This window comes from Triticum aestivum, chromosome 2B, assembly GCF_018294505.1.
Source record: "Triticum aestivum cultivar Chinese Spring chromosome 2B, IWGSC CS RefSeq v2.1, whole genome shotgun sequence".
NCBI classification, from domain to species: Eukaryota; Viridiplantae; Streptophyta; class Magnoliopsida; order Poales; family Poaceae; genus Triticum; species Triticum aestivum.
Genome location: NC_057798.1, coordinates 315,289,257 through 315,314,017, shown reverse-complemented (window position 1 = coordinate 315,314,017; position 24,761 = coordinate 315,289,257). Strand labels below are relative to the sequence as shown.

Below are 24,761 nucleotides of genomic sequence, written 5' to 3'. Positions count from 1 at the left end.
GCAAGCACTCACATACACAGCCAAAGTGGTTTGCGCGCAAGGGTTGGACTCCTATCGCACCTGTGTAAACTTTTGTTTAACTGATTTCTTTGCTCTACCAACTGACATGTGAGACCCACAAACCAGGGGCCAATTAGCAAGTCAACAAAGTGCCACGCCCACTATGTGGCCGGTCAGCAGGGTGCAATACGGTGCTCTACGGTGAGCTGGTGACAATATAATCACCGCAAAACTATATAGTGACTATCGGCATCCTGGACTTGGGGGTATACAGTCCTGCCTGCCTGTGGCCCATCACGTGGCCCCATCAACGGCCTGGCATGGCCTAACTTCAACAAAAACACATCAAGACCCTCGTGAGGGCCCAAGCCTCGCCAGGCGGACGACGTCGAGACCCCCGAAGGAGTTGGCCTCCTCAGGAGGGCTCCTGAGGGGCTGAGAGATCTATGCAGACACCTCATGAGGTTCAACTGACGTGAGCCATGACGACCAAGGCAAGGCGGGCGGCAGGCGGGCGCAGAGCACAAGTTTCCTCTTCGGTGCAAGGAAGGCAAGCCACAGGTGCGGAGTCTCGAGGAATCAGCCAAAGGTTTCCATTCTGGTGCAACAATACCAAGACCACTAGGACGGCAGGACGGAGGTCATCACCGAGCCCACCCCAGCGTCACGGCTAGAGGCTTTTCACAGGCAAAGACTAGTTTTGTCGGGATAGACTGTACTGCTTGTACCCTTTCAAATCCCGCCGTTGTGGAATCCCTTTTCACTCATATTTGGGAGGAGGACCAGGGCACTATATATAGGGCTTAGCTACCACCATAGAGGGGGATCGATTCCCTCGAAAGCAACACACCAGCTGAAGAACACCTCACCTCCTGAGGCTTGTTCGTCCCTATACTAGTTCATCCATAGCCCCTCGAGGAAATCCACCACACCACACTAGAGTAGGGTATTACACCACAATGGTGGCCCGAACTAGTATAAATGTGTGTGTCTTTGTGTCTCTGTGAGCTCTTCGTGCTAGGCTAGGGAGGACCACGAGCAGGCAGGCTAGGCAAGTTGAGATCTCTACACACACCCCAGTGTTTGAACCTCTCACGGGTTGCCGGATCCTGAAATCCGACATTTGGCGCGCCAGGTAGGGGTCCGTCGGATCCTCTCCTCCGTCGTTCGGCCCATCTCTACTCTGATATCTCCATGGCCGACGCGCAGGGCTCGCGCTGAGCGTCGGCTGCGGTCGCCGCTCGCGTCGCTCAGATGGCTCCGGCGGGTGATGAGTGCGCCCGCCGTGCTCCTTCTCCGGTGGCCAAGGCCGCCACAGGCCCTGCCGGCCACAAGCAACAAGCTTCATCACTGCACCCGTCGGTACACCGTGATGGCCGCACCGCTACTCCGTCGCTCACCCCAGAAGCTTCGTCATCTCCCACGCGCTGCGGCCAGGTGGACTCGCATGCCGCTCTGCTCATGGCGTGGGAGCTCCTTCGCTACCGTCCCGTGGGTGACCTCTACGAGGAGTGGCTCGAGCGCATCGCCGAACTCATCAGCATCGCGCACGGGGGCTCCGACGGGCCGGATCGCTCACTGCCTCAGCAACCACCTGCAGCGGGCAACGTCGCGCACGGGGCCCCTCCTCCGGGGCGCCATCGTTGAGCCAAGGCGTCTGGCTCCACCGCGCAAAACGCATCACCCGGCACCAGCTCGGGACGATGTGAGCTGCTAGGTGGTTCAGCGCCCCCAAGGAGAAGTGCACGTGGTTCCAACGCCCCAACACCAGGCTTGTGAGCCGCCATAGGAGGTGGTGGTGCGCGTGCACCAAGACTATGTTCCACCTCCTTGACGACCTCTGGTGGCCACGACAGGATGCCGAGCGTTCACCATAGGGCTCCGCAACGTCGTCTGGCCAAGCACATTCAAGCCTGACCTGCCCCCATGCTACGATGGCACCGCAAACCCTGCTGAGTTCCTACAGCTCTACGAGCTAAGCATCGAGGCGGCCAATGGCCACGAGAAGATCATAGAAAACTGGTTCCCAATAGCCCTCAAGGATTGCGCGCGTTCTTGGCTCCTGAACCTGACCGAGGGGTCGGTTTCTTCCAGAGAGGAGATGCGCAGCCGCTTCATCGCCAACTTCTAGGGCACTCGCGACCGTCCGCCAGCTGCGGGCGACCTGTGTCGCGTCAACCAGCAACCTGGAGAGACCCTGCATAAATATATCCAGCGCTTCAACAACGTCTGCCTCAAGATCCCCAAGGTGTCGGACGAAGCCATCATCTCTGTGTTCACTAATGGCGTCCATGATGTCAAGATGAAGGAAGAGCTCGACATCCATGAGGACCTCTGCACACCTCTCCCTCCTCCAGCTCCCTAATGCCGATCCAGAAGACAAGAATTCCGAAACCAATGACACATAGCGCAAGGGGCCAGCCGTGCTTGCGGCGGAACCAGAGACCAAGCGCGGTTGTGACCACCCCGAGTCATCCAAGGTAAGCGGCTGTTCTGCGCCTTCCACAACGTCTATAGCCCCGTGATGGGCACCTATAGGACCTTGAGAAGAGGTGTCTAGAGGGGGGTGATTAGACACTAAGTACCAAAGTTGCAGTTTTTAACTTCTTTAAGTTTAAGTGGAGTTTAGGCACAAGTTTAACAGTCACAACATATAGCAAGAAAGCATGCAAAGAGTGTATGAGCAGCGGAAAGTAAAGCATGCAACTTGCAAGAATGTAAAGGGAAGGGTTTTGGAGGATTCAAACGCAATTGGAGACACAGATGTTTTTGTCGTGGTTCCGATAGGTGGTGCTATCATACATCCACGTTGGTGGAGACTTCAACCCACGAAGGGTAACGGTTGCGCGAGTCCACGGAGGGCTCCACCTACGAAGGGTCCATGAAGAAGCAACCTTGTGTATCCCACCATGGTCATCTCCCACGAAGGACTTGCCTCACTAGCGGTAGATCTTCATGAAGTAGGCGATCTCCTTGTCCTTACAAACTCCTTGGTTCAACTCCACAATCTTGTCGGAGGCTCCCAAGTGACACCTAGACAATCTAGGAGACACCACTCTTCAAGAAGTAACAAATGGTGCGTTGATGATGAACTCCTTGCTCTTGTGCTTCAAATGATAGTCTCCCCAACACTCAACTCTCTCTCATGGGATTTATATCTGGTGGAAAGAAGATTTGAGTGGAAAGCAACTTGGGGAAGGCTAGAGATCAAGATTCATATGGTAGGAATGGAATATCTTGGCCTCAACACATGAGTAGGTAGTTCTCTCTCAGAAAATGTATGCTGGAAGTGTAAGTTCAGTCTGATGGCTCTCTCCACGAATGAAGAGGAGGTGGAGGGGTATATATAGCCTCCACACAAAATCTAACCATTACACACAATTTACCAAACTCGGTGGGACCGAATTTAGAAACTCGGTCGGACCGATTTAGTAAATCTAGTGACCATTAGGATTTTCGGTGGGACAGATATGCAACTTGATAGGACCGATATGGTTAGGGTTAGGGCATAACATAATCTCAGTGGGACCGATTACACAAACTCGGTGAACCGATTTTGGTAATTAGCTAACCAGAGAGTTGGTCAGGCAAACTCGGTTGGATGATTACACAAACTCGGTAGGACCGATTTTGGTAATGAGTCAACCAGGAAGTTTGCATTGTAATCTCGGTAGTACCGATTGCTCAAACTCGGTGAGACCGATTTTGGTAATGGACATACATAGAGAGGTTACAATCCCATCTCGGTGAGACCGAGATGCCTATCGGTGAGACCGATTTGTCTAGGGTTTGTGGCAGTGGCTATGACATCTGAACTCGGTGGCACCAGATAGAAAGAATCGGTATGGCCGAGTTTGACTTTAGGTTTAGGTCATATGTGGGGAAGTGGGAAAGTAGTTGAGGGTTTTGGATCATATCACTAAGCACTGTGGAGCAAGACACTCATTAAGCAACACCTCATCCCTTCTTGATAGTATTGGCTTTTCCTATAGACTCAATGTGATCTTGGATCACTAAAATATAAAATGAAGAGTCTTGAGCTTTAAGCTTGAGCCAATCCTTTGTCCTGAGCATCTTGAAGGAGTTCCCACGTCTTTTAGTCCATGCCACTCCATTGTTGAACTTATCTGAAACATACTAGATAACAGTGTTAGTCCAACAAGAGATATGTTGACATTAATTACCAAAACCACCTAGGGAGCACTTGTGCTTTCAATCTCCCCCTTTTTGGTAATTGATGACAACATACATCAAAGCTTTATATAAAGATATAAAGAATAGCAAGTAAAGCTTTGGAAAGACATGTAACAAGCATAGGCTCCCCCTACATGTATGCAATCATGTGACTATGGAATATAGAAGCATGTGAGAGCATAACCATGATAGAGCAGGCAATGTGTTACATGTATCTTGGCGATATGCATCAGAGCAAAGAATATTAAAGAAAATACCTTCATGCCCATGGGTCCTTCTTGCAAACAATATGTACAACAACAAGAATCCCTCATACACATGATTGTGATGCATATACTTACCTTGTAGTCTTGAGTTGGCTTAGGATGGAATGAACCTGCGAAAACAAGGTTAGATAACATAGGTACATCTACTAGCTAGAGCAAACAGAAGAAACCACAAGAATACCAAGACTGGGATGACATGTAGAGAGTGAGTACTAAGTACCACATTGGATTAGACATGTCCCCAAGAGTAAAGATATGTAATGAATTTAAATGATTTCTTTCCCTTAGATGTCTTGCTCCCCCTGAATCTAGCATGGGATACTGGGAGAAGATAGGGAACAGAAAATCAGAGCTGAAAGATATAAATGAACAGAGCTAATGCAAGCTAATGCAAATAAGCACATATGAACATGTCTTTCCCCTCAAGAAGACATGTGGAATCTCTCCTCTTGAACACCAAGCATTTGGGATCCTTGAGAAATACTTTCTACTTGAGTATTCTCTCCCCCTGGAGATCTCTTTCTCCCCCTGAGGAGGTGATATACTCTCTTTTTCTAATGTGGTCTCTCTAAATGATAAGCTTTGATGTGATCTCTCTCTCCCCCTTTGACCTCAATTTCCAAGAAGGGTTTGATCCTTGAGTCATAGCACATAGCAATTATAAAAATGTGATTCTTGTAGAGGACAAGATTCATTGAGTGGAGTTGGATCAGAAGAAACACAGAATAAGTGGCAAGCTATTTTTCCTGTTGTGAAATCGGTGGCACCGAGTGGTATGCTTTGGTGGTACCGAAAGGATTCGGTTGGACTGAAAACAACAAATCGGTGAAACCGAGTTCATCGCAGAAAAAACAGTTGTCACCTCAGCTCACTAGACTAATAGGATCTCACAAAGATTTGCAAGGAATTTACTGAATGATATGCAATGAATTGGATGCAGAAAATGCAGAGCAAATAGAAAAAAATCTAGATGAAGTTTTTTTTTGAAAAGGGGAAACAAATATGCATGAGACAAATGCAAAAACATAGAAAAGAACATAAGAGAACTTCATCTAGAGATGGTCGGCGACAAAGTCACCTGTGTTAGAGTATATTGACTTAGGAGTCAAGTGAGATCACTTGATCATAGGTCATACTCATCGTTTAAGATCAAAACGGGGTTGCCGTTTAAGCATCTTGATGTATTCACATCTTGTCGAGTGGATTTAGCTCATGACTCGGAGTAAAGCTTCTCTAAGATGGAATAACATACCTTGGTTAGTGGTGTTGTCCATGTAGTTGAACTTGTGTGGGTTACTCAAGGTTGATGTAGCTCATCAAGAATTTGGAGCACCACTTGGAATTTGAGTCCATCTACCTACATGGGTTAGTTTTTGCAAGGAAGAGCACTTGTGTATCCAAAAATGACAATCATGAGGCTCAACATAGAATTTGTCAAAGGATATGTTTGAATGGTTTCGTGCTTCCGTGTCTTCAACCACCTTTGTGTAGAGACTTGGTGATGTAGAGATTGCTCAAGATATGAGTAGGTTACAACCTCATGGAATTAGATTCATCCAAGTACCTACATGGGTTAGATAACACGCAAGATACAAATAGATCCAAGACACAAGATTTCCATCATAAGAGAAATATCAAGGATTAGTCATAAGCTCATGTCTTGCATGTATCCAATGGAGTTTCTACTCCAAGTTTGAAGCATAAATGATGTTCAATTCTCCTCTTAACCTGCAAAACACTTCGACTTGTGTGTAGCCTTGGGCGACGAGACGTGCTTTGTTGCAAACTACTTGTCCATCTTCATCTTGCTTGTTGCAAAACACCCATTTGGTACCGATGATGTTGTGGTTGTTGTCGGGCTTCTCAACCAATGTCCAAACTTGGTTCCTCTCAAAGTTGTGTAGCTCTTCATGCATAGCATTTATCCAATCCGGATCTTCCAATGCTTCTTCAACCTTCATAGGTTCAATGCTAGAGATGAAAGAATAGTTTTCACAAAAGTTAGCTAAACTAGTTTTAGAGCGAGTGATTCTCCCGGTTTGAATGTCATTGTAGATTTGCTCGATGGGATGGTCTTGAGCAATTCTTTCTAGAACTTGTGAAAGCGTTTGCTTGGTTCTTGGTTAAACTTCTTCTTCATCTTGTTCTTCTTGGCCTTCTTCATTGTTGGCGTTGTCGTTCTCTTGTCGTGGTGGAGGAGGCTGTTGACGTTCATCCTGATGCACTTCCTCGTTTTCTTCATCTTGGTGTGTCCCACTTGTGGATGCTTCTGTATCAACTCTTGGTTCACCTTGTCGTGAAGTAGAAGCTTCCACTTGGACGGACGAGGTACTCTCCTTCACCTCCGTTGGACGAACCATGCCAATAGACAAGTCTTGGATTGCTCCCGTAGGATCTTTGTCTCCTACATCAATTGGCAATTGCTCTACTTGCGAGCCGTTAGATTCATCAAACTTCACATCTACCATCTCTTCAACCTTTCGGGTGAAATTTTTGTAGACACAGTAAGTGTGAGAGTTTGAGCCACAACCTAGTAGGAAACCTTAATGAGACTTAGGAGCAAATTTAGAACGACAATGCTTATCAAGAATGTAGCACTTTGAGCCAAATACTCGAAAGTATCCAACTTGGGGTTTGTTACCGGTGAGGAGCTCGTATGCCGTCTTGCCGAGTAGCTTGTGAAGATACAAGCGATTTGTTGCATGACAAGCTGTCTCAATCGCTTCTGCCCAAAAGTGCTTCGGTGTCTTGTACTCATCAAGCATCGTTCTAGCCATTTCGATGAGCGTCCGGTTCTTCCTCTCAACAACTCCATTTTGTTGAGGTGTGTACGTAGCCGAGAACTTGTGTGAAATCCCTTCTTCGTCAAGAAAGGTGTCCACATTTGCATTCTTGAACTCCGTTCCGTTGTCACTGCGAACCTCCTTGATCTTCACTTCAAATTGATTTTGGGCCTTCCTAGCGAAGTTTATGAAGATCTTTTGGACCTGCGATTTATCATCGAGAAAGAACACCCACGTAAATCTTGAAAAATCATCAACTATAACTAGACCAAAAGAATTTCCACCGAGACTCTTGTAAGAGTTGGGACCAAAAAGATCCATGTGAAGTAGCTCGAGTGCCCTTCTTGTGGTCATGATGTTCTTCACGGGATGCCTTCCTCGAACCTGTTTACCTGCTTGACAAGCACTTCAAAGTCTATCCTTATCAAATATGATATCATTAACACCAAGGATAAGATTCCCTTTAATAAGCTTGTCAAGGTTTCTCATACGAACGTGACCTAGTCGTCTATGCCATAACCAACCTTTTGAGGTTTTAGCAATGAAGCAAGTTTTAGGTTGAGCCTTTTTAGTGAAATCAACAATGTATAGATCCCCTCTACGCACACCGGTAAAGACCATTTTATGATTATCTCGACGAAACACTTGGCAATCTACTTCAGTAAATAGGACATTGAAACTAAAATCAGCAAGCCTAGATACTGAAAGTAAGTTGTAGCCAAGAGATTCAACGAGCATGACATTTTGTATGGAGCTATCATGTGATATGGCCACCTTACCGAGGCCAACCACCTTACCCTTTGAGTTGTCACCGAAAGTGACATACTTTCGAGGACTATCGTTTTCAGCAAGCTCACAAAACATGTCTTTATCTCCGGTCTTGTGATCGGTACATCCACTATCAAGAACCCATTCCTTTCCTTCTGACATATATCCCCGAAGATTTGCCATAAGACCAAAATGTCTCATTGCATCATCAAGATCGAAGTCACTATCATCATCCTCATCATAGTATCCATGTTCAACATAGTCATGTGGTGGATCAAATCTTAGAGAGGGTGATTCGTTAGAGTGAGTTTGACAATGATCTTGCTTATGAATTTTTATAGCTTCGGAAATAATATCACTAATAATCCTAACATCTCCTTTGGCATGCATAAGGTTTGTAAGTTCAAATAGACGATCACCAAACATAGGACCACTAGTATTCATCTTACTCAAAGCAATATTCTTATGGAGAATTTCATCTAGATTTTTCAAGGAATAATTTGGAAAGCGTTCCTCAAAAAATTTCCATATAGTGTAGGCACACTTAAGAGTAGGTAAACATCCAATCAAGTTTCTAGGGAATCCTCTAATAATAAGTTCGGCAGTTCTAAGATTCCTAACCATGTCAATTGACTCATCAAGAGTAGGATGCATAGGATCAACATGAGGTACACAAGGGCTAGCAATGTACTTGTTCAAATGATATTGATTGAAGATTACAAGCATCTCATTTTTCCACTCATGAAAATACTCTTCATCAAGAATAGGCACTCTATGTCTAAGACTCCCCAAAGTAGACTCATCCATCTTCCTCCAATGGTGATTAAACCAAGGCAATGGAGACCAATGCTCTAATACCACTTGTAGGACCTTGAGAAGAGGTGTCTAGAGGGGGGGGGGTGATTAGACACTAAGTATCAAAGTTGCAGTTTTTAACTTCTTTAAGTTTAAGCATGCAAAGAGTATATGAGCAGCGAAAAGTAAAGCATGCAACTTGCAAGAATGTAAAGGGAAGGGTTTTGGAGGATTCAAACGCAATTGGAGACACAGATGTTTTTGTCGTGGTTCCAATAGGTGGTGCTATCGTACATCCACATTGGTAGAGACTTCAACCCACGAAGGGTAACGGTTGCACGAGTCCATGGAGGGCTCCATCCACAAAGGGTCCATGAAGAAGCAACCTTGTCTATCCCACCATGGTCGTCGCCCACGAAGGACTTGCCTCACTAGCGGTAGATCTTCACGAAGTAGGCGATCTCCTTGCCCTTACAAACTCCTTTGTTCAACTCCACAATCTTGTCGGAGGCTCCCAAGTGACACCTAGCCATTCTAGGAGGCACCACTCTCCAAGAAGTAATAAATGGTGCATTGATGATGAACTCCTTGCTCTTGTGCTTCAAATGATAGTCTCCCCAACACTCAACTCTCTCTCATGGGATTTGGATCTGGTGGAAAGAAGATTTGAGTGGAAAGCAACTTGGGCAAGGCTAGAGATCAAGATTCATATGGTAGGAATGGAATATCTTGGCCTCAACACATGAGTAGGTAGTTCTCTCTCAGAAAATGTATGCTGAAAGTGTAAGTTTAGTCTGATGGCTCTCTCCACGAATGAAGAGGAGGTGGAGGGGTATATATAGCCTCCACACAAAATCTAACCGTTACACACAATTTACCAAACTCGATGGGACCGAATTGAGAAACTCGGTTGGACCGATTTAGTAAATCTAGTGACTGTTAGGATTTTCGGTGGGACCGATATGCAACTCGGTAGGACCGATATGGTTAGGGTTAGGGCATAATGTAATCTCGGTCGAACCGACTACACAAACTCGGTGAGACCGATTTTGGTAATTAGCTAACCAGGGAGTTGGTCAGGCAAACTCGGTTGGACCGATTACACAAACTCGGTAGGACCGATTTTGGTAATGAGTCAACCAGGAAGTTTGCATTGTAATATCGGTAGTACCGATTGCTCAAACTTGGTGAGAACGATTTTGGTAAATGACATACACAGAGAGATTACAATCCCAGCTCGGTGAGATCGAGATCCCTATCAGTGAGACCGATTTGTTTAGGGTTTGTGGAAGTGGCTATGACATCTGAACTCGATGGCGCCGGATAGAAAGAATCAGTATGGCCGAGTTTGACTTTAGGTTTAGGTCATATGTGGGGAAGTGGGAAAGTAGTTGAGGGTTTTGGAGCATATCACTAAGCACTGTGGAGCAAGAAACACATTGAGCAACACCTCATCCCTTCTTGATAGTATTGGCTTTTCCTATAGACTCAATGTGATCTTGGATCACTAAAATATAAAATGAAGAGTCTTGAGCTTGAAGCTTGAGCCAATCTTTTGTCCTGAGCACCTTGAAGGAGTTCCCACATCTTTTAGTCCATGCCACTCCATTGTTGAACTTATCTGAAACATACTAGATAACAGTGTTAGTCCAACAAGAGATATGTTCACATTAATTACCAAAACCACTGATAAGTATATTTCACATATTTAATTTTGGTACTCAAATGTAGCATCTATCGTGATATATCCGTCCATTCTTGCCATGATTGATTGAATATTGCTTGATAATCAAAAAAAAGATCATTTACTAGTCTTTGGTCTATCTTGCAGAAATGTGCACAAAGGCACCAATAATTGTCAAGATTCTGTCTAGGTGGTTATCGAGAAGAGTAAAGAAAAGAAGAGAAGGGAGAAGATACTTGAGTGAGATGAAAAGAAGTAACTAGGGGGCCTGCTAAAGAAGTGAGAGGACCTTCTTGTGAAGTAAGAAGAGAAGGAGGAGGGCTAATGTGTAATGTTTGCAGATCAGGGAGGGGATCAAAATCCCTAGATCGGCTCCATTCCCCATCGGGCCTGGCATATCTCTCTCTCCCTCACCCATCCTTCTCCAACTCCGGCCGCCGCCACTGCCAGGCCGGCGTGGTGGTGCGCCTTCGCCTCCCATCCATCCACCAGCGCCACCATCTTCTTCTCCTTCCCTGAATCCACCATCATCCATTCACACCGCCGTCACCAGCGCCACCATCTCCAGCCACCAGCACCACAACGCCTCCCCACACCTCACGGAACCCACCAGACAGATGGCCGGAGGCGTCTGATGCCCCGCGCGATTCTCCTCCCCAAATCTGAACTACTGCTGCTCCTCCACCTTTCTTTTTCCCCCAAATTCTGCTGCTGCTCTCTCTCTAACCTCCCCACCCACGCCTCTGTTCTTCTTGCCCAAACCTTGCTGCTGCTCTTCTACTACTGCACCCCCTTGCTAATCTCTCACGCTGCTGCTCATTCCCTCATCACGCTGCTGCTCATTCCCTCAACCTCCTGCTGCTGCCTTATCTCTCTCTCTCTCTCAAAATTTCCGTAGTATTGCGAGATGTTTAAGACTTTGTAAGGTTCAGATTCGTAGAGTACTTAAAACCTGTTGTTTGCTCAGTTTCGTACTTGTTTTCTAGAGTGTGTGTGTTCAGTTTCAGACTTGTGTTTGCAGTGTTACATGGTGATCTATGAGCTGACCCGTGGCATGTGTCACTCAGTTTGTATGCTTGATAATTAGCTATATATATCCCCTGTCCATTTCTTGCTTAAGAACCTTGTTACATTATGTAGTATTTGTATTAGTAGTACGTGTGATATATATATATATACACACACACACACACACACACGTTTGTGTGTGTCTTTGATGTGATGCACTTTATGTTTTGTCCTACATACTTGTTTCTTCCCTCCATTAAATGTAAAATAGTTATATATATATGTCCATGTCTTTTCAACTCCCTAGCCGTTGATGTATGCTTGTGTTAGCATTTATTTTTCAACTAAAATAAAAACACAAAAAATATACATTGAGTAAAATCTGAATCTACCTTTTCTTATCTGCATTTTCTTTGGTGACAACCCTGTTTAGTTTAGTTTTACTTTTTTTGCATTCATCACCCGAATCGTGTTACCTAGCTTTAGCCGAGCATAGTCACTGTCGCCTAGTCCCTGGAACACGACACTCGTAGTTTGGGGCGTAAAAACCCCGCTATATTATAATAGTCCATTTTTGGTTCCATTGCCGGGATATGAACCCGGGTCGCCTGGGTGAAAGCCAGGTATCCTAACCGGGCTGGACGACAATGGATACATGTGGGGGACACTCTTTTAGTTCCCCCACACTTAAATCTTTGCTTGTCCTCAAGCAAAGGCATATGACGAGCAAGATAGTGAATAGTGAGCTGACTAGAGAATGTCCAAGTGAAGTAGATCTCTAAACAATGCATGCTTGTGGACTTAGCTAGTGAAAATAATGGTTAAGAGTGCTACAGAGCAATAGGACACTAGTAAGCATGACCATTTTAAACCTTTACAACGATAAAAGAGGATCAACAAGTTTAAATGATGACTGTGCCAAATGGTTCCTAAAGAGAGCATGATCCCGAGAACAAAGCTTGTGATCAGATCACTTATTACCAGGAACACAACATTGTGGTTGAATCACTTATTGAATTTGAAGGAAGCAAAGATATTATTTTATCAGTCTCTACAAAGGAACATACCACCGATCCCGAGAACATGGTATACACCTGGCTCAACCAAATATTAGTTTTTTTAGTTTGTCTCCCCAAAGGAACATACCACCGATCCAGAGAACATGGTATACACCTGGTTTGACAATTACATTTTTTATATCATTAACTCCTATCCGATCCAACCAGATTTCACAAGCCACCGATCCAGGGAACATGACATGCTACTGTTAGGTAAAATCAGATAATTATTCATTATAAGAAATACTTTTTTAAAATGAACAATGCATAAGCACAACAAACAGGAATCCTCATTTCTCCATGTCTAGTTCACATGCTACCGATCCAGGGAACATAGCATGCTAATCCATAGTGGTTAGGTGCTTGCTCTGAATGGGAACACACTTGGCACAAATTCAGCATCTAAACATGGTGATCTAGGTGTATCATAGTAAATGCAGAAAATGACGAAGTTTTCTAGTGTACTAGGGATTTGAGCACTCAAAACTAGTAGTTCTCACTAATTTCAGCAAAGCATGCATGGTGTAGATCACTAGTTTACAAGGCATTCAAAAATCAAGTTCACAAATTCACATCAAGCACAATGCCAAAGGTGAAATTCAGCTTGACAACAAGTAATAACTGGCTCAAGCAACCCAACTAGCAATTGAATTCAGCATGTATTTATGATATTTAGAATGGGTCATGAAACAGCTCACCGGGCTTAATGAAGTAGCACTCGCTCGATCACCTCACCAATTGCAGCTCCTCTCCTTTTGCTTCTCTATCCTCATGCCTGCTCCAGCTTCTCCCTTCCTCGTGTGTGCCCCCTTGCTTCTCCTCATCCCCATGCTCCGAGTCCACCAGGGTCCCAAGGAATGTCACCTCGAACTTGGTCAGCATGTAATGGATCGTGCACAAGCAAAAACCTGAAAGAGCACTCAACGAGAGAGACAATGCAAGTGGTAGGGATAATACCCTCCAAGTCATCAATCGAATATCCAATTACATAAGCATAGCTATAAAGCACATGTTTAGGATGGTACAAATCAGTAAGCTCAATGCTAGTATTAGAATCACACGTTTCATTAAGCATGGGTATAGCAATAGGAACATAAGTATCATGAACAGAGATATGAGCAATGCCACTAACAGGGTGTGTATGATCATGTCCAAGCAAATAGTTTTTCAAATATACCTTAAGTGATGGCATCATGCAATGCAAGGTAGTAGCAAACAAATCATATGAAGACATGTAATTAAGAGGATTAGATAAACCTGACACATCACGCTCTGGTATGACAATAGGAAAATGAATCTCAGGTTCTTCATCTTCATCTATAGCAGCTTCTTGTACTTCTTCAGGAGTAGTAGATGATGAGTCTTCAACTTGATCACTTGGGAATTGTAGCTCTTGATCATCTTGTTCCTTTTTTTCTAGTTCATCTTCTTCAATCTGAGGTATCTCATGCTCAAGGCACCTGCAATCTTGCTCAGCTGGATGTGACGGTATTGGAACCTCACATGTATCAAGGGGAATCCCAGAATTACTCACCTCAAGCTGTGAAGAAATAGTACTGCCAGCGTTGATGTTCTTCTCAATCTTCTTTACTTCTTCCACTAGCTCATTCCCACTCTTGATATTCTTCATTTCATCTAGTATAACCTTCCTAATAGGATCATCCTCGGCACTCCAAGTGAACTCGAGACTCAAAAGTGCGAGCTTGTCTATGTCATCGAACTCATCTTGAGTAGGCACTTGTGTTGAAGGTGTTGGTTGACCAAATGGAGGACCATTTAACTCCATTGGCAACATCTCCTGGTGCTGAGGTATATGAATAGGAGCTGAATAAGACTGTTGTGGAGCATAATTGTGGCTCTCCTCTTCATACCTAAATCCCTGCATATGATTACTAGAAGCAAATGGTGAGATCTCAGGGTTGTTGCTCCTATATGACATATTCGGGTTTTCAGGCCACCCATGTGAGTACTTGTTTTGGTATGAGCTATGCTCTTGAGCGAAGCTCATGCCAAAACAATCTGGAGTGTGAGAATAACCATGCTGACATTGAGCGGGTGAATGGCCGTGAAATCCACAAATATGGCATGTAGGAGCAATATAAGGATTGCCTCCGGAATAAGGATAATAAGAACCAGGCCTATCCTCAAAAACTACTCCTCGCTGCTGAGCTAAATCATCTAATTGATGGGAAATCTTACTTATCAGTTCTTCAATACTTTCCATGCTGTTTGTAGTGTTGCTCGCATAAGCCTGATGATCTGAATAGTAAGCATAACCGAGAAGATAGTTCTAACCTGCCAAAATAAAAGAAAACAGAAAGAAAATGATCTAGAACAAGGATTAGTGGTTAGAGATATATCACATATAGATGTCACAAAATGAAAACAAGAAAAACCTAGTCTATAGCCTAACACAGTCACACGACGCTAGTCCCCGTCAACGGCGCCAAAATGGTCTATTATAATATAGCGGGGTTTTTACGCCCCAAACTACGAGTGTCATGTTCCCCACAGGGACTAGGCGACATTGACTATGCTCGGCTAAAGCTAGGTAACACGATTCGGGTGATGAATGCAAAAAAGTAAAACTAAACTAAACAGGGTTGTCGCCAAAGAAAATGCAGATGCGCAAAGGTAGATTCAGATTTTACTCAATGTATATTTTTTGTGTTTTTATTTTAGTTGACAAATAAAATGCTAACACAAGCATACATCAACGGCTAGGGAGTTGAAAAGACATGGACATATATATATATAACTATTTTACATTAATAGAGGGAAGAAACAAGTATGTAGGACAAAACATAAAGTGCATCACATCAAAGACACGCACAAACGTGTATATAAATATATCACACGTACTGCTAACACAAATACTACACAATGTAACAAGGTTCTTAAGCAAGAAATGAACAGGGGATATATATAGCTAATTATCAAGCATACAAACTGAGTGACACATGCCACGGTTCAGCTCACAGATCACCATGTAACACTACAAACACAAGTCTGAAACTGAACACATACACTCTAGAAAACAAGTACGAAACTGAGAAAACAACATGTTTTAAGTACTCTACGAATCTGAACCTTACAAAGTCTTAAACATCTCGCAATACTACAGAAATTTAGAGAGGGAGAGAGAGAGATAAGGCAGCAGTAGGAGGTTGAGGGAGAAGAAGCGAGGCAGGGGGAGGAGTAGCAGCAGGCAAGGAGGAAGAAGCAGCAAGGGGCGTTGGGAGGAAGAGGAGAGGTTCAGAGAAGAGGGCAGAGCAGCAGCGAGGTAGGGAGAAGAAAGAATAGGAGGCTGGGGTTCAGAAAAGATTAGGAGCAGCAACTAGAGGCAAGGATAGAAGAGGGCAGCGACAGGAGAAGAAGAAAACAACAGAGTGATGAGGGAATGAGCAGCAGCGTGAGAGATCAGCAAGGGGGCGCAGTAGAAGAAGAGTAGCAGCAAGGTTTGGGCAAGAAGAACAGAGGCGTGGGGAGGTCAGAGAGAGAGCAGCAACAGAATTTGGGGGAAGAAGAAAGGTGGAGGAGCAGCAGCAGTTCAGATTTGGGGAGGAGAATCGCGAGGGGCATCAGACGCCTCCGACCATCTGTCTGGTGGGTTGCGTGAGGTGTGGGGAGGCGCTGTGGTGCTGGTGGCTAGAGATGGTGGCGCTGGTGACGGTGGTGTGGATGGATGATGGTGGATTCGGGGAAGGAGAAGAAGATGGTGGCGCTGGTGGATGGATGGGAGGCGAAGGCGCACCACCACGTCGGCCTGGCCGTGGCGGCGGCCGGAGTTGGAGAAGGATGGGTGAGGGAGAGAGAGATATGCCAGGCCCGATGGTGAATGGAGCCGATCTAGGGATTTTGATCCCCTCCCTGATCTGCAAACTTTACACATTAGCCCTCCTCCTTCTCTTCTTTCTTCACAAGAAGGTCCTCTCACTTCTTTCTACATAGTACTATAGCAATAGTAGTTTCTCAACTAGTAGTGTGATGTACTGTACTTCTATAGTGCACCAGTTTTAAGCTCTTGAATCTCGAGGCCAAGGAGCTATAGTTGCAAGTGGAGGGTACTACTGTTCTCTAGAATCATCGTTATACTATCAATGCAAGGAAAGTACACCTGTGTACTCTCCATGCTCTATTCAAGCGCGTAGCTGGCCTACTCTGCAGCTCCGCTCATGCACACACTAGCAGCCTGTTTATCAGTGATGGTTAGTGTGGGGGCAGAACAATTGAGTTCTTTGATACATCAAGACTAGGCTTTTTGCTTCCATTTGTGGAGGTGTAATGGATCTTGTCGAACTTTGTTTGTTGGTCCTTCCTTCTTTATTAATGAGATGAGGCAAATCTTTTGCCTCCATTTCAAAACAAAAAAAATGACATCAACAGGAATTTTTTACGGAGTTTAGAGCCGATAATGGAGCAAAGTCCATGCGTGCAATGCCACAAGCTACAGATTACTAGCACTTTACATCCAGAGCCATATTGCATAGTTCCCAATGCCGTGCCAGACTTTTTCGGCTCCTCAGGCTTAGAAGGGAGGTGCTAGTTCAACGATGGTAGCTGATGAGGAAGCAACAAGCGGGGTGCGGATAGGGAGAGCATGTAGGCGAGAAACGTTGCACGGTGTGAATTGATATATAGGAGTACCACTACTTTACGCAGTACTAGTACTACTCTAGTACGTGAGCCATGAGATGATGGGAGGGAAAACCCATTCACGTGGCTGGGCTATCTAGTGCACCCAGATTGTGGTACGACACGTGCATTCGACTTCAAAAGTCAAACTACGAGTGTACAATATTGGCTAGCATCGAGGTTAATATTTCGAAAAAAGGCCGCCGTGCGTTCGGCCGGGGTCGAACCCACAAAACGAGCTATACACTCCCGCGACCACTAGTAGTACAACACAACCTAGAATTGCCTTTTGTCGCTAGTACATTGTTCGTTACGAGAAACCACTAGCAAGAAACAACCACTTTCCAACCAGCCCTACCAAGAAACCACTAATCTACAAAAATCAGCAAAAACATACCAAAATTTTCTTAATCCGTCACAATAAACTATCAAGTGTTGTTATAGGCACATTTCAACACATGTAGCCCCTTAAGTCAACGCCATCTATTTGACCGGCAAGTTGGGCATTATGACTTTGGGACCTATATGTCAATCTGGACAAAAATCCCCGAGTGACCTCCTACCTCCAGCCCGTCCACCTAGTCATCCTCGACCATGGGACGCAGCTACCGCCGCCGGCAGAAGGCGAGGTCAAAAGCGTCGACGGCGCGGAGCCATCTTGCGGCAGCCCGGATGCCTGCGGCCGCTAGCTAGCCAAGCTACCACACACCCTACTAGATGCATCCAGCTGCTTGTCTGCAAGGTTTGCTAGCTAGGTTGGCATGAAGGTGCGGCGGCTTGCTTGCGCGCACCACGCTGAGGCCAGCCATCTGGCTCGAGCAAAGGCCAGCGTGGTGGCTTCCTCGCACGTGAGCCACGCTCGGGCCAGCCAGCCAAACCATGTGGAGGCCAGCGCGGCATTCGGCCCATCCGCCGGTGTGGCAGCCAGCTCGCTCACCACTGGTGCCACTGGGGAACACGCATATGAACTGTTTGAAGTAATGTTCAGGAAAAATAATGATTGGAGGAGGAAGAAGGGGATATATGCTCAGATGTGGGTCCCTCGTGTCTTAATGGTGAACACAACTGTCAAATAGACGGTGTTGGTTTAAGGTGCCCCATCAGCACATACGTGTGGGCCAACCCTGTCATAAACGGGTTTAAACGAGAATAATCGACACTAGGTAGTAGTTTTTTGGCGTGGATTAAGAAAATTTGGGTATGTTTTTGCAATTTTTTTATAGTAGTTTCTTCCTAGGGCTGATTGAAAGTGGTAGTTTTTTGTTAAATACTCTACATACTGTAAGTAGTAGTGAAAGTTAAGTTTTGGAAGCCAATACGCACGACTAGTTACGTAGTGCCTATGTGTACAGAATTCAAACTAAATATCAACCATGAGTGACTAACATCTTGATGGAAAACACGAAACTATGGAAATACTAGCAATTTTTTTTGCATGGTTGGAAATACTAGCAATGTGCACATGTGTTGCAACGAATCATAAGTAGAATAATACTTATTCACAAACTTGATAGAAAACACTCTAATGTTGATATACATATATCACTAAAAATATATTATGTTTCAATCAGAATATATTCCTTGGTCTATTTTGATGAGGTGAGGGAGATATGTGGTTGTTTTTAAGATACCAGGGTTTTCTACAAATTGCGGTAGAGAAGTGGGATGTTGTTGCAAACAGGCAACCACTTACCTCACAACCGTTAGATGTAGATCTAATGGTCAGACATGATGGATGGCAGACACACCATCATCACCAACTAAGTCTTCTACAGGAGTATATAAGTATGGAGATTCAAACGTATTATCGATACTTGTTTCCATAAACTTGGATCTACGTTCTATCCAACGGCTGAGCATGTGGGGCCTTGGCACAATGACTTCCCGACTGTGTAAAGCAAAGGTTTTCCCATCGCAGATAAGGAGGGGGTGATGACAGCGCGCTTTCGACTCCCTCTAGTGCTAGTAGTCATACTAGGTGGTCTACGAACGTGTAGATTTATTCATTTCCACCTCTCATGTTCTTCGTACTGCCGCGACTGTTGATGAATAGACAGTAAGTTATTCACAAGAAAACCTTGGTTGAGCGTGTGTGCGAGAGAGAGATAGCGCGTGTGTGTGATATGTAGATACTGGGGCAGTGACATTAGATTCTTTGTGTGTCTCTATGTGTGGAGGATAGAGAGAGACATGTGCATGGGGCTTTGTCTTGTGTAACATGGAGACACATAGACATAATCAGAGACTAAGTGTGTGAGATACACATGCGCACACGGGGAGAGATGTGTGAGTTAGAGATACGGAGAATTTTGTGTGCATGTGAGTTAGAGAGAGAGGGGGATATATATACACCTAGAGTGGAGAGAATATGCAAGGATGTGTTTCTTACAAGAAGGATCCAGGTAGATGGGTGTTGTGTTTGTCTATTTGTGTTTGTGCGTGGGTGTGTGTGAGAGTGATTGTGACCACTAATGATGTAAACCTTGTAGGGAAGGGGGGATGGTGTGACATGTGTGTCCAAGAGAGAGAGAGGCATGTGTAGTAGCGGGATAGTATGGGTGCGGACAGTGAGAAAACTATTTGGAACAGACATCGCGTGTGTGTGGGAGAGGGGTGTGAGAGCGAGAGAGAGCGCGAGCGAGGGGAGAGAGAGGAAGAGATGGGGAGAGAGAGGGGTTGCTTGTGTGCGACAAGGTTGATGTTGTTGGTAAGTGGGCTATGTACGGAGACGCAAGGAAAGTGAGTCATGCTGTGCGTGATAGAGACTTCATGAGACATCTAGAATAGATGGTGTAGAGAATAACATGCGAGATTGAGAATGATGATATGCTAGGGATCTATGGAAAGAGTCACAACATATATGTATATAGGGGAGGAGCTGGGTTGGGTCTGCATGTGGGAGAGATAGAAAGAGGAGAGTTGTGCACAAGGAGACAAAGGGTGCTTGTTTTTAGTGGGGGTGGTGAGTGAGGTGTGTATCAATTAATGTGTGAGAGAGATAGAGAGATGGTGGAGAGTGTGAGAGAACCACATAACTACCGAGATAGATGTTTGGGGGCGACGTTTTGTGTGTATGGGAAAGATACACTGTTGTATAGTGTCTGTGCTTGGGAAAGAGAATATGCCAGGAGACCTAGAGAGTAGGGGCAAGAGATGTGTGTGTGCTCGAGAGACAAAGTGATAGAGACCTATATTGTGGTCCGGACTTAGAAGATAGAGAGGGGTTAATGTGCTCCCGTGTTCATGTTCGGGGGAGAGAAAGGCTTGTGGGGGGAGTGGGGACGAGGTGGTGGGCTTCACATAAAGAGTGATGTGTCTATATTTGAGAGACTTGAGAGTAATTGAGATATACTCCCTCCGTTTCAGAATATAAGGTGTACCAGTTTCCGTGCAAGTCAACCATTTGAAAGTTTGACCAAGATTATAGAATAAAATATCAGCATCCACAATATCTCATACATAAATTGTGAAACTACTTTTCACGATGGATCAAATCATATAAACTTGGTGTTTTGGATCTTGATATACTTTTCTAAAAACTTAGTCAACCATGCACACGTTTGACTTTTGAAAAAACAAATACACCTTATATAAAGGAATGGAGGGAGTATATGGTCAATAGTGTGTGCGCTCGTGATTGATCAATTTGTTTCACCGTTTCGACTATGAGATAAAAATACATTGGAATGTGCGTGATATACTTCAAAGTAACAGAATTTAAAACCTAAGATTGGAATTTTTGGATTCGACTCCATTATTAGCTTTTGTAATTCATTTAAACGGGGGTACATTTTTTAAGCCGGGATTTCATGATTTCAAATTCATATATCAAACCTAGAGATATACACATAGGGTCATGTTCAAACCTTATAATCATCCACTTTATTCATACACATACACATTTTGGTTATTGTCATCATATTTAGGATGAACACATTTGGAATTTCATTTGAATTGGAGCATATGATGGTATTTGCTTCCACTAGCTTAATGATCCATATTTGAATTGTATGGACAATCTAAGTTTCGAGTTGAAGATATTGATTTTTGAAACTTGCACTTTTTTGCATGCACAACAAATAAATTCTAGGCCATGACATCATAGTCGGCCGTACAAGAGCAGAACACTTAATTTCAGCAGCCAAAAGCATTCAAACTTCTCGCTCACATCGAAATATCTCGCGCCCAAAAGTTTAGCCCTGCGATATTCCTGTTTTAACCCTGCCACATGAACGAAAAAGGGCTACTTTGGTAAATCCATTGGTTTCCCCTCTTTGCACCCAACATTCTTCCTCAGAGCCCCTCCCCTTCCCCTCCCCGCCTCCTCGCCACCCCCAACCCCGCCAAGCCACCGAATCTAGTCCTCGGCCATAGCGGTGGTCACACCCTGCCAGATCTACCTTCCGCATCTTGGAACACCCAACTACCAACTCACCACTTCACCGGAGCCCCTTTAGCGACTGGCTTGTCCACCACTCCAGATCTCCTTGACCGCCATCATGGTCCACCACACCGAATCTACTTCACTAGCCCTCGTCCACCATAATGTAGGCCCTTCACTGACTCCCTAGACCGCCACATTGTTAGCCCTTCATACAAGCCTTTGTCCGTCGCAACGGATCCGCCTCAACCAAAGAACTATACACCACGCCGGATGTTCTTTGCTAACGTCTTCGTCCACTTCACTAGACCCGCTGCACGGACATCATATTCAACTCCACCGGCCCTGCTTTACTGACGCCGCAGCCTCATCAGGTTATTTCGATTTGTGCTCCTTCAATTTTCTCTTCTCTATCATGGAATTGTTCCCTTACCATAGATCAGATTTCTTGTCTATCGACAGGCACCGCAACCAAAGCACCGGAGCCACTTCAGCAACGGCGACAACCGGCCCAGACTCAACCGCAACACGAGCAGCATCGACGATCCTTAGCTTTCACGTATGACAACGATGCCCATACGCCACTGAGAATGAGGTACTATTATCCAATAGCCGACGCCTACGTTCACTTTCTTAGCATAATCAACGCACCTTCGAATTTCTTCAGGGCATCATTCAATTTTTCATGAGAATCGTTATTCTGCTTGCACTTGTAGGGCCATACGTGTGGCAGTGAACAGGTTACATGTGCTAAATTACAAACCAGTGCACATATAGTTACAATGCTTTTGTTTGTCCTAAATATTACTGTACTTCCTAGATATCATTGCCTACTATTTTACTTCTTGCATGCTATATTTATGATAATGGTGTTGTTCTGATGCCACATGTTGGTTACATCAGACTGCTTCTATGACCCTGTTTGGATAATCTAACTTAGCTAGAGGTTAGCGTTAGTTTCTTGCTCATGACTAACCCTGAACAAACTCTAGCCAAAGAGGTGTTTGGATGACAAGGTTAGATTGACAATAAATGCACTAGGAGAACTAGCTCCAATTAGCACCTCTTGGGTGGGATAGTTTTTTTTTGGGTCGGTTAAATGCAACTAGCTCAAACTAGCCCTCATGTTTGGATACTTTGGGGCTATCTGAGCCCAAACTAGCTCTAACCCATGGATCCAAACAGGGCCTATGTTCTGTATGCTCAATTACACATCAGCAAACTAGCTTGTGGTTCCTCTGCTTTTTGTTCGTTTTACCCTACATTTTTTATGCTAGCTATTAGATCACTGCTCTGAGCCCCTGTTTATTACTTTTTTGTGTGTTCTTGATCTTCCCAAGTTGCATGACTAATATGATGCTTCTATTCATTATGGAGTTGCCAACCCCATCAAGAAAAATATTTATTCTTTTGGGGCTAGTACCTCAAACAAGGTGAAAAATAGAGTGAAGCACATATATCATCGTGTAAGCACACACCCTTCTTTCATTAGTTTTGATTAACCATTGATGATCAATTCGAACCAGTGCATGTGATTAAAATTAGTTTTACCTAAATAGAGGTGGAAAAATAAACTAGAACGACTAGATTTGCAACCACGGGATATCTTCAAAGAACATTGCAACAGCAGCGAGGCTTCACAACAACATATGTTAAGCCGGTGTATTTTAGTACATGTGAAATGTAATGCGTGTGGGCTGCTTTCTTGGCTTGTGCCCTCTACCTGTAATCCTACAAAATTATAAATAGTTCAGTTGTCTGCTTTGCTGTATTGCTTCATTCGAATACTTGTTTGTTACTTGTTAGTCTATACCTGAGTTGGCCAATATGTCAGTAGTGCCTGCTGTAATATCGTAAAGAAATGCATGCCTAATTCATTTGAATCCTTAAATTTTCATATGAACTTCATCACAAGACTGTCTTCGTAGTTTATACGAGGTAACACTTTTAAGTGCTTTCTCAGATTATTTGAACTTCTTATATGTCTGGGCAACTTAAATATAGCAGTGGTACACCGCCTTCCATCTTACCATTTCAATTTGTTTTCCGATGATGCTACTTCGGACCATTTAAATATAGCTTTCCATGCTTGGAAATAATTTCAATGTTGTTAACCATGTAAGCTTACTGCCTGGATCATGCGATAACTATCTCTTACTTATATCCAGCGGAAACCTTTCAGGATGCAGTTCCCACTAGGACACAATGTACAACCCCTTGATCTATTTGTCGAAGCAGTGCACCATCCATGTTACCAGATGGTAGCAGTTCAGAGGCAACACCATTTGAGAGCATTCTGAGCACAGATATTGTAGTTCTTGAGGCTCTACTGGAGGTAGAAAGAGATGGTGTGGCTGCCATGAATGAGGTAATCTTGATCTTGAGGCTAGAAAGTATGCAATTAGCTGCATGCATTATGCAAGCAAGCCAAGAATTGGAGGAAGTAAGAATGTTGCATTTGAAGAAGGAGGAGGTCCTGCTGCTTCTGCTAGCAGAAGCCTAGGGTAATCCCAGTTCTTCTTTGGATACCGGTTGAAATTGTCATTAGATTAGTATACTTGCATGTTGTGTCATGTCTCTGAATGGATTATGTTGTAAGACCCCTTAGTTGTGCATGTGTTGTAATGATATGAATTTTTTAGGCGAGGTAATCCTCACTACTTGTATGATGGTCATAAGGTGTACTGTTTTTCGTGTGAGCAGATTGTATTGGATGAAATAACTATTTGACCAAAGTGTATCCAACCTACTGAACTCGAAGACCACGGCATTTCTAAATCATATTCATATATATGATACGTCTCCAACGTATCTATAATTTTTGATTGTTCTATGCTATTATATTATCTGTTTTGGATGTTTTATATGCATTTGTATGCTATTTTATATGATTTTTGGACTAACCTATTAACTTAGAGCAAGTGTAAGTTTTTGTTTTTTTCCTTGTTTTTGAGTTTTACAGAAAAGGAATACCAAATGGAGTCCAATTGACCTAAAAATTACGGAGATTATTTTTGGACCAGAAGAAGCCCACGGAGCATCGGAGATGGACCAGAAGAGTCCCAAGGCCACCACAAGGTAGGGGGCGCGCTTCCCTACCTTGTGGCTGCCTCGTGGACCCCCTAACTTGTTCCCGATGCCAACACCTCTTATATATCCCCAAACTTCCAAAACAGAACCTATCTCGGG

The 24,761-nt window shown here is 44.3% G+C and overlaps 1 protein-coding gene and 1 non-coding gene across 4 annotated transcripts; both read right to left on the bottom strand.

The window, feature by feature from the left end:
* Positions 1-10,246: 10,246 nt before the first annotated feature.
* LOC123044816 (uncharacterized) lies at positions 10,247-16,387 on the bottom strand. Of its 3 annotated transcripts, none has more exons than XM_044467694.1 (2): positions 14,756-16,387; positions 10,247-14,448 (listed from the first exon to the last, which is right to left on the bottom strand). In XM_044467694.1, the coding sequence occupies exon 2, from the start codon at positions 14,439-14,441 to the stop codon at positions 13,377-13,379; it is 1,065 nt and encodes a 354-aa protein (XP_044323629.1). In that variant the 5' UTR covers positions 14,442-14,448; positions 14,756-16,387; the 3' UTR covers positions 10,247-13,376. The 3 variants fall into 3 exon arrangements, 1 of the variants encoding a protein (XP_044323629.1); XR_006420509.1 differs by having other exon boundaries at positions 10,337-10,427; positions 13,255-16,387; XR_006420510.1 differs by having other exon boundaries at positions 10,386-10,437; positions 13,255-16,387.
* On the bottom strand, positions 12,077-12,150 carry TRNAE-UUC (transfer RNA glutamic acid (anticodon UUC)). The gene has a single exon. It is a non-coding gene; the product is annotated as a tRNA-Glu (tRNA).
* Positions 16,388-24,761: the final 8,374 nt, after the last annotated feature.

What these genes read in the sequence shown, in the direction of transcription:
- LOC123044816 (XM_044467694.1), bottom strand. Translation starts at nt 14,441, where the DNA reads ATGCAGGGATTTAGGTATGAAGAGGAGAGCCACAATTATGCTCCACAA.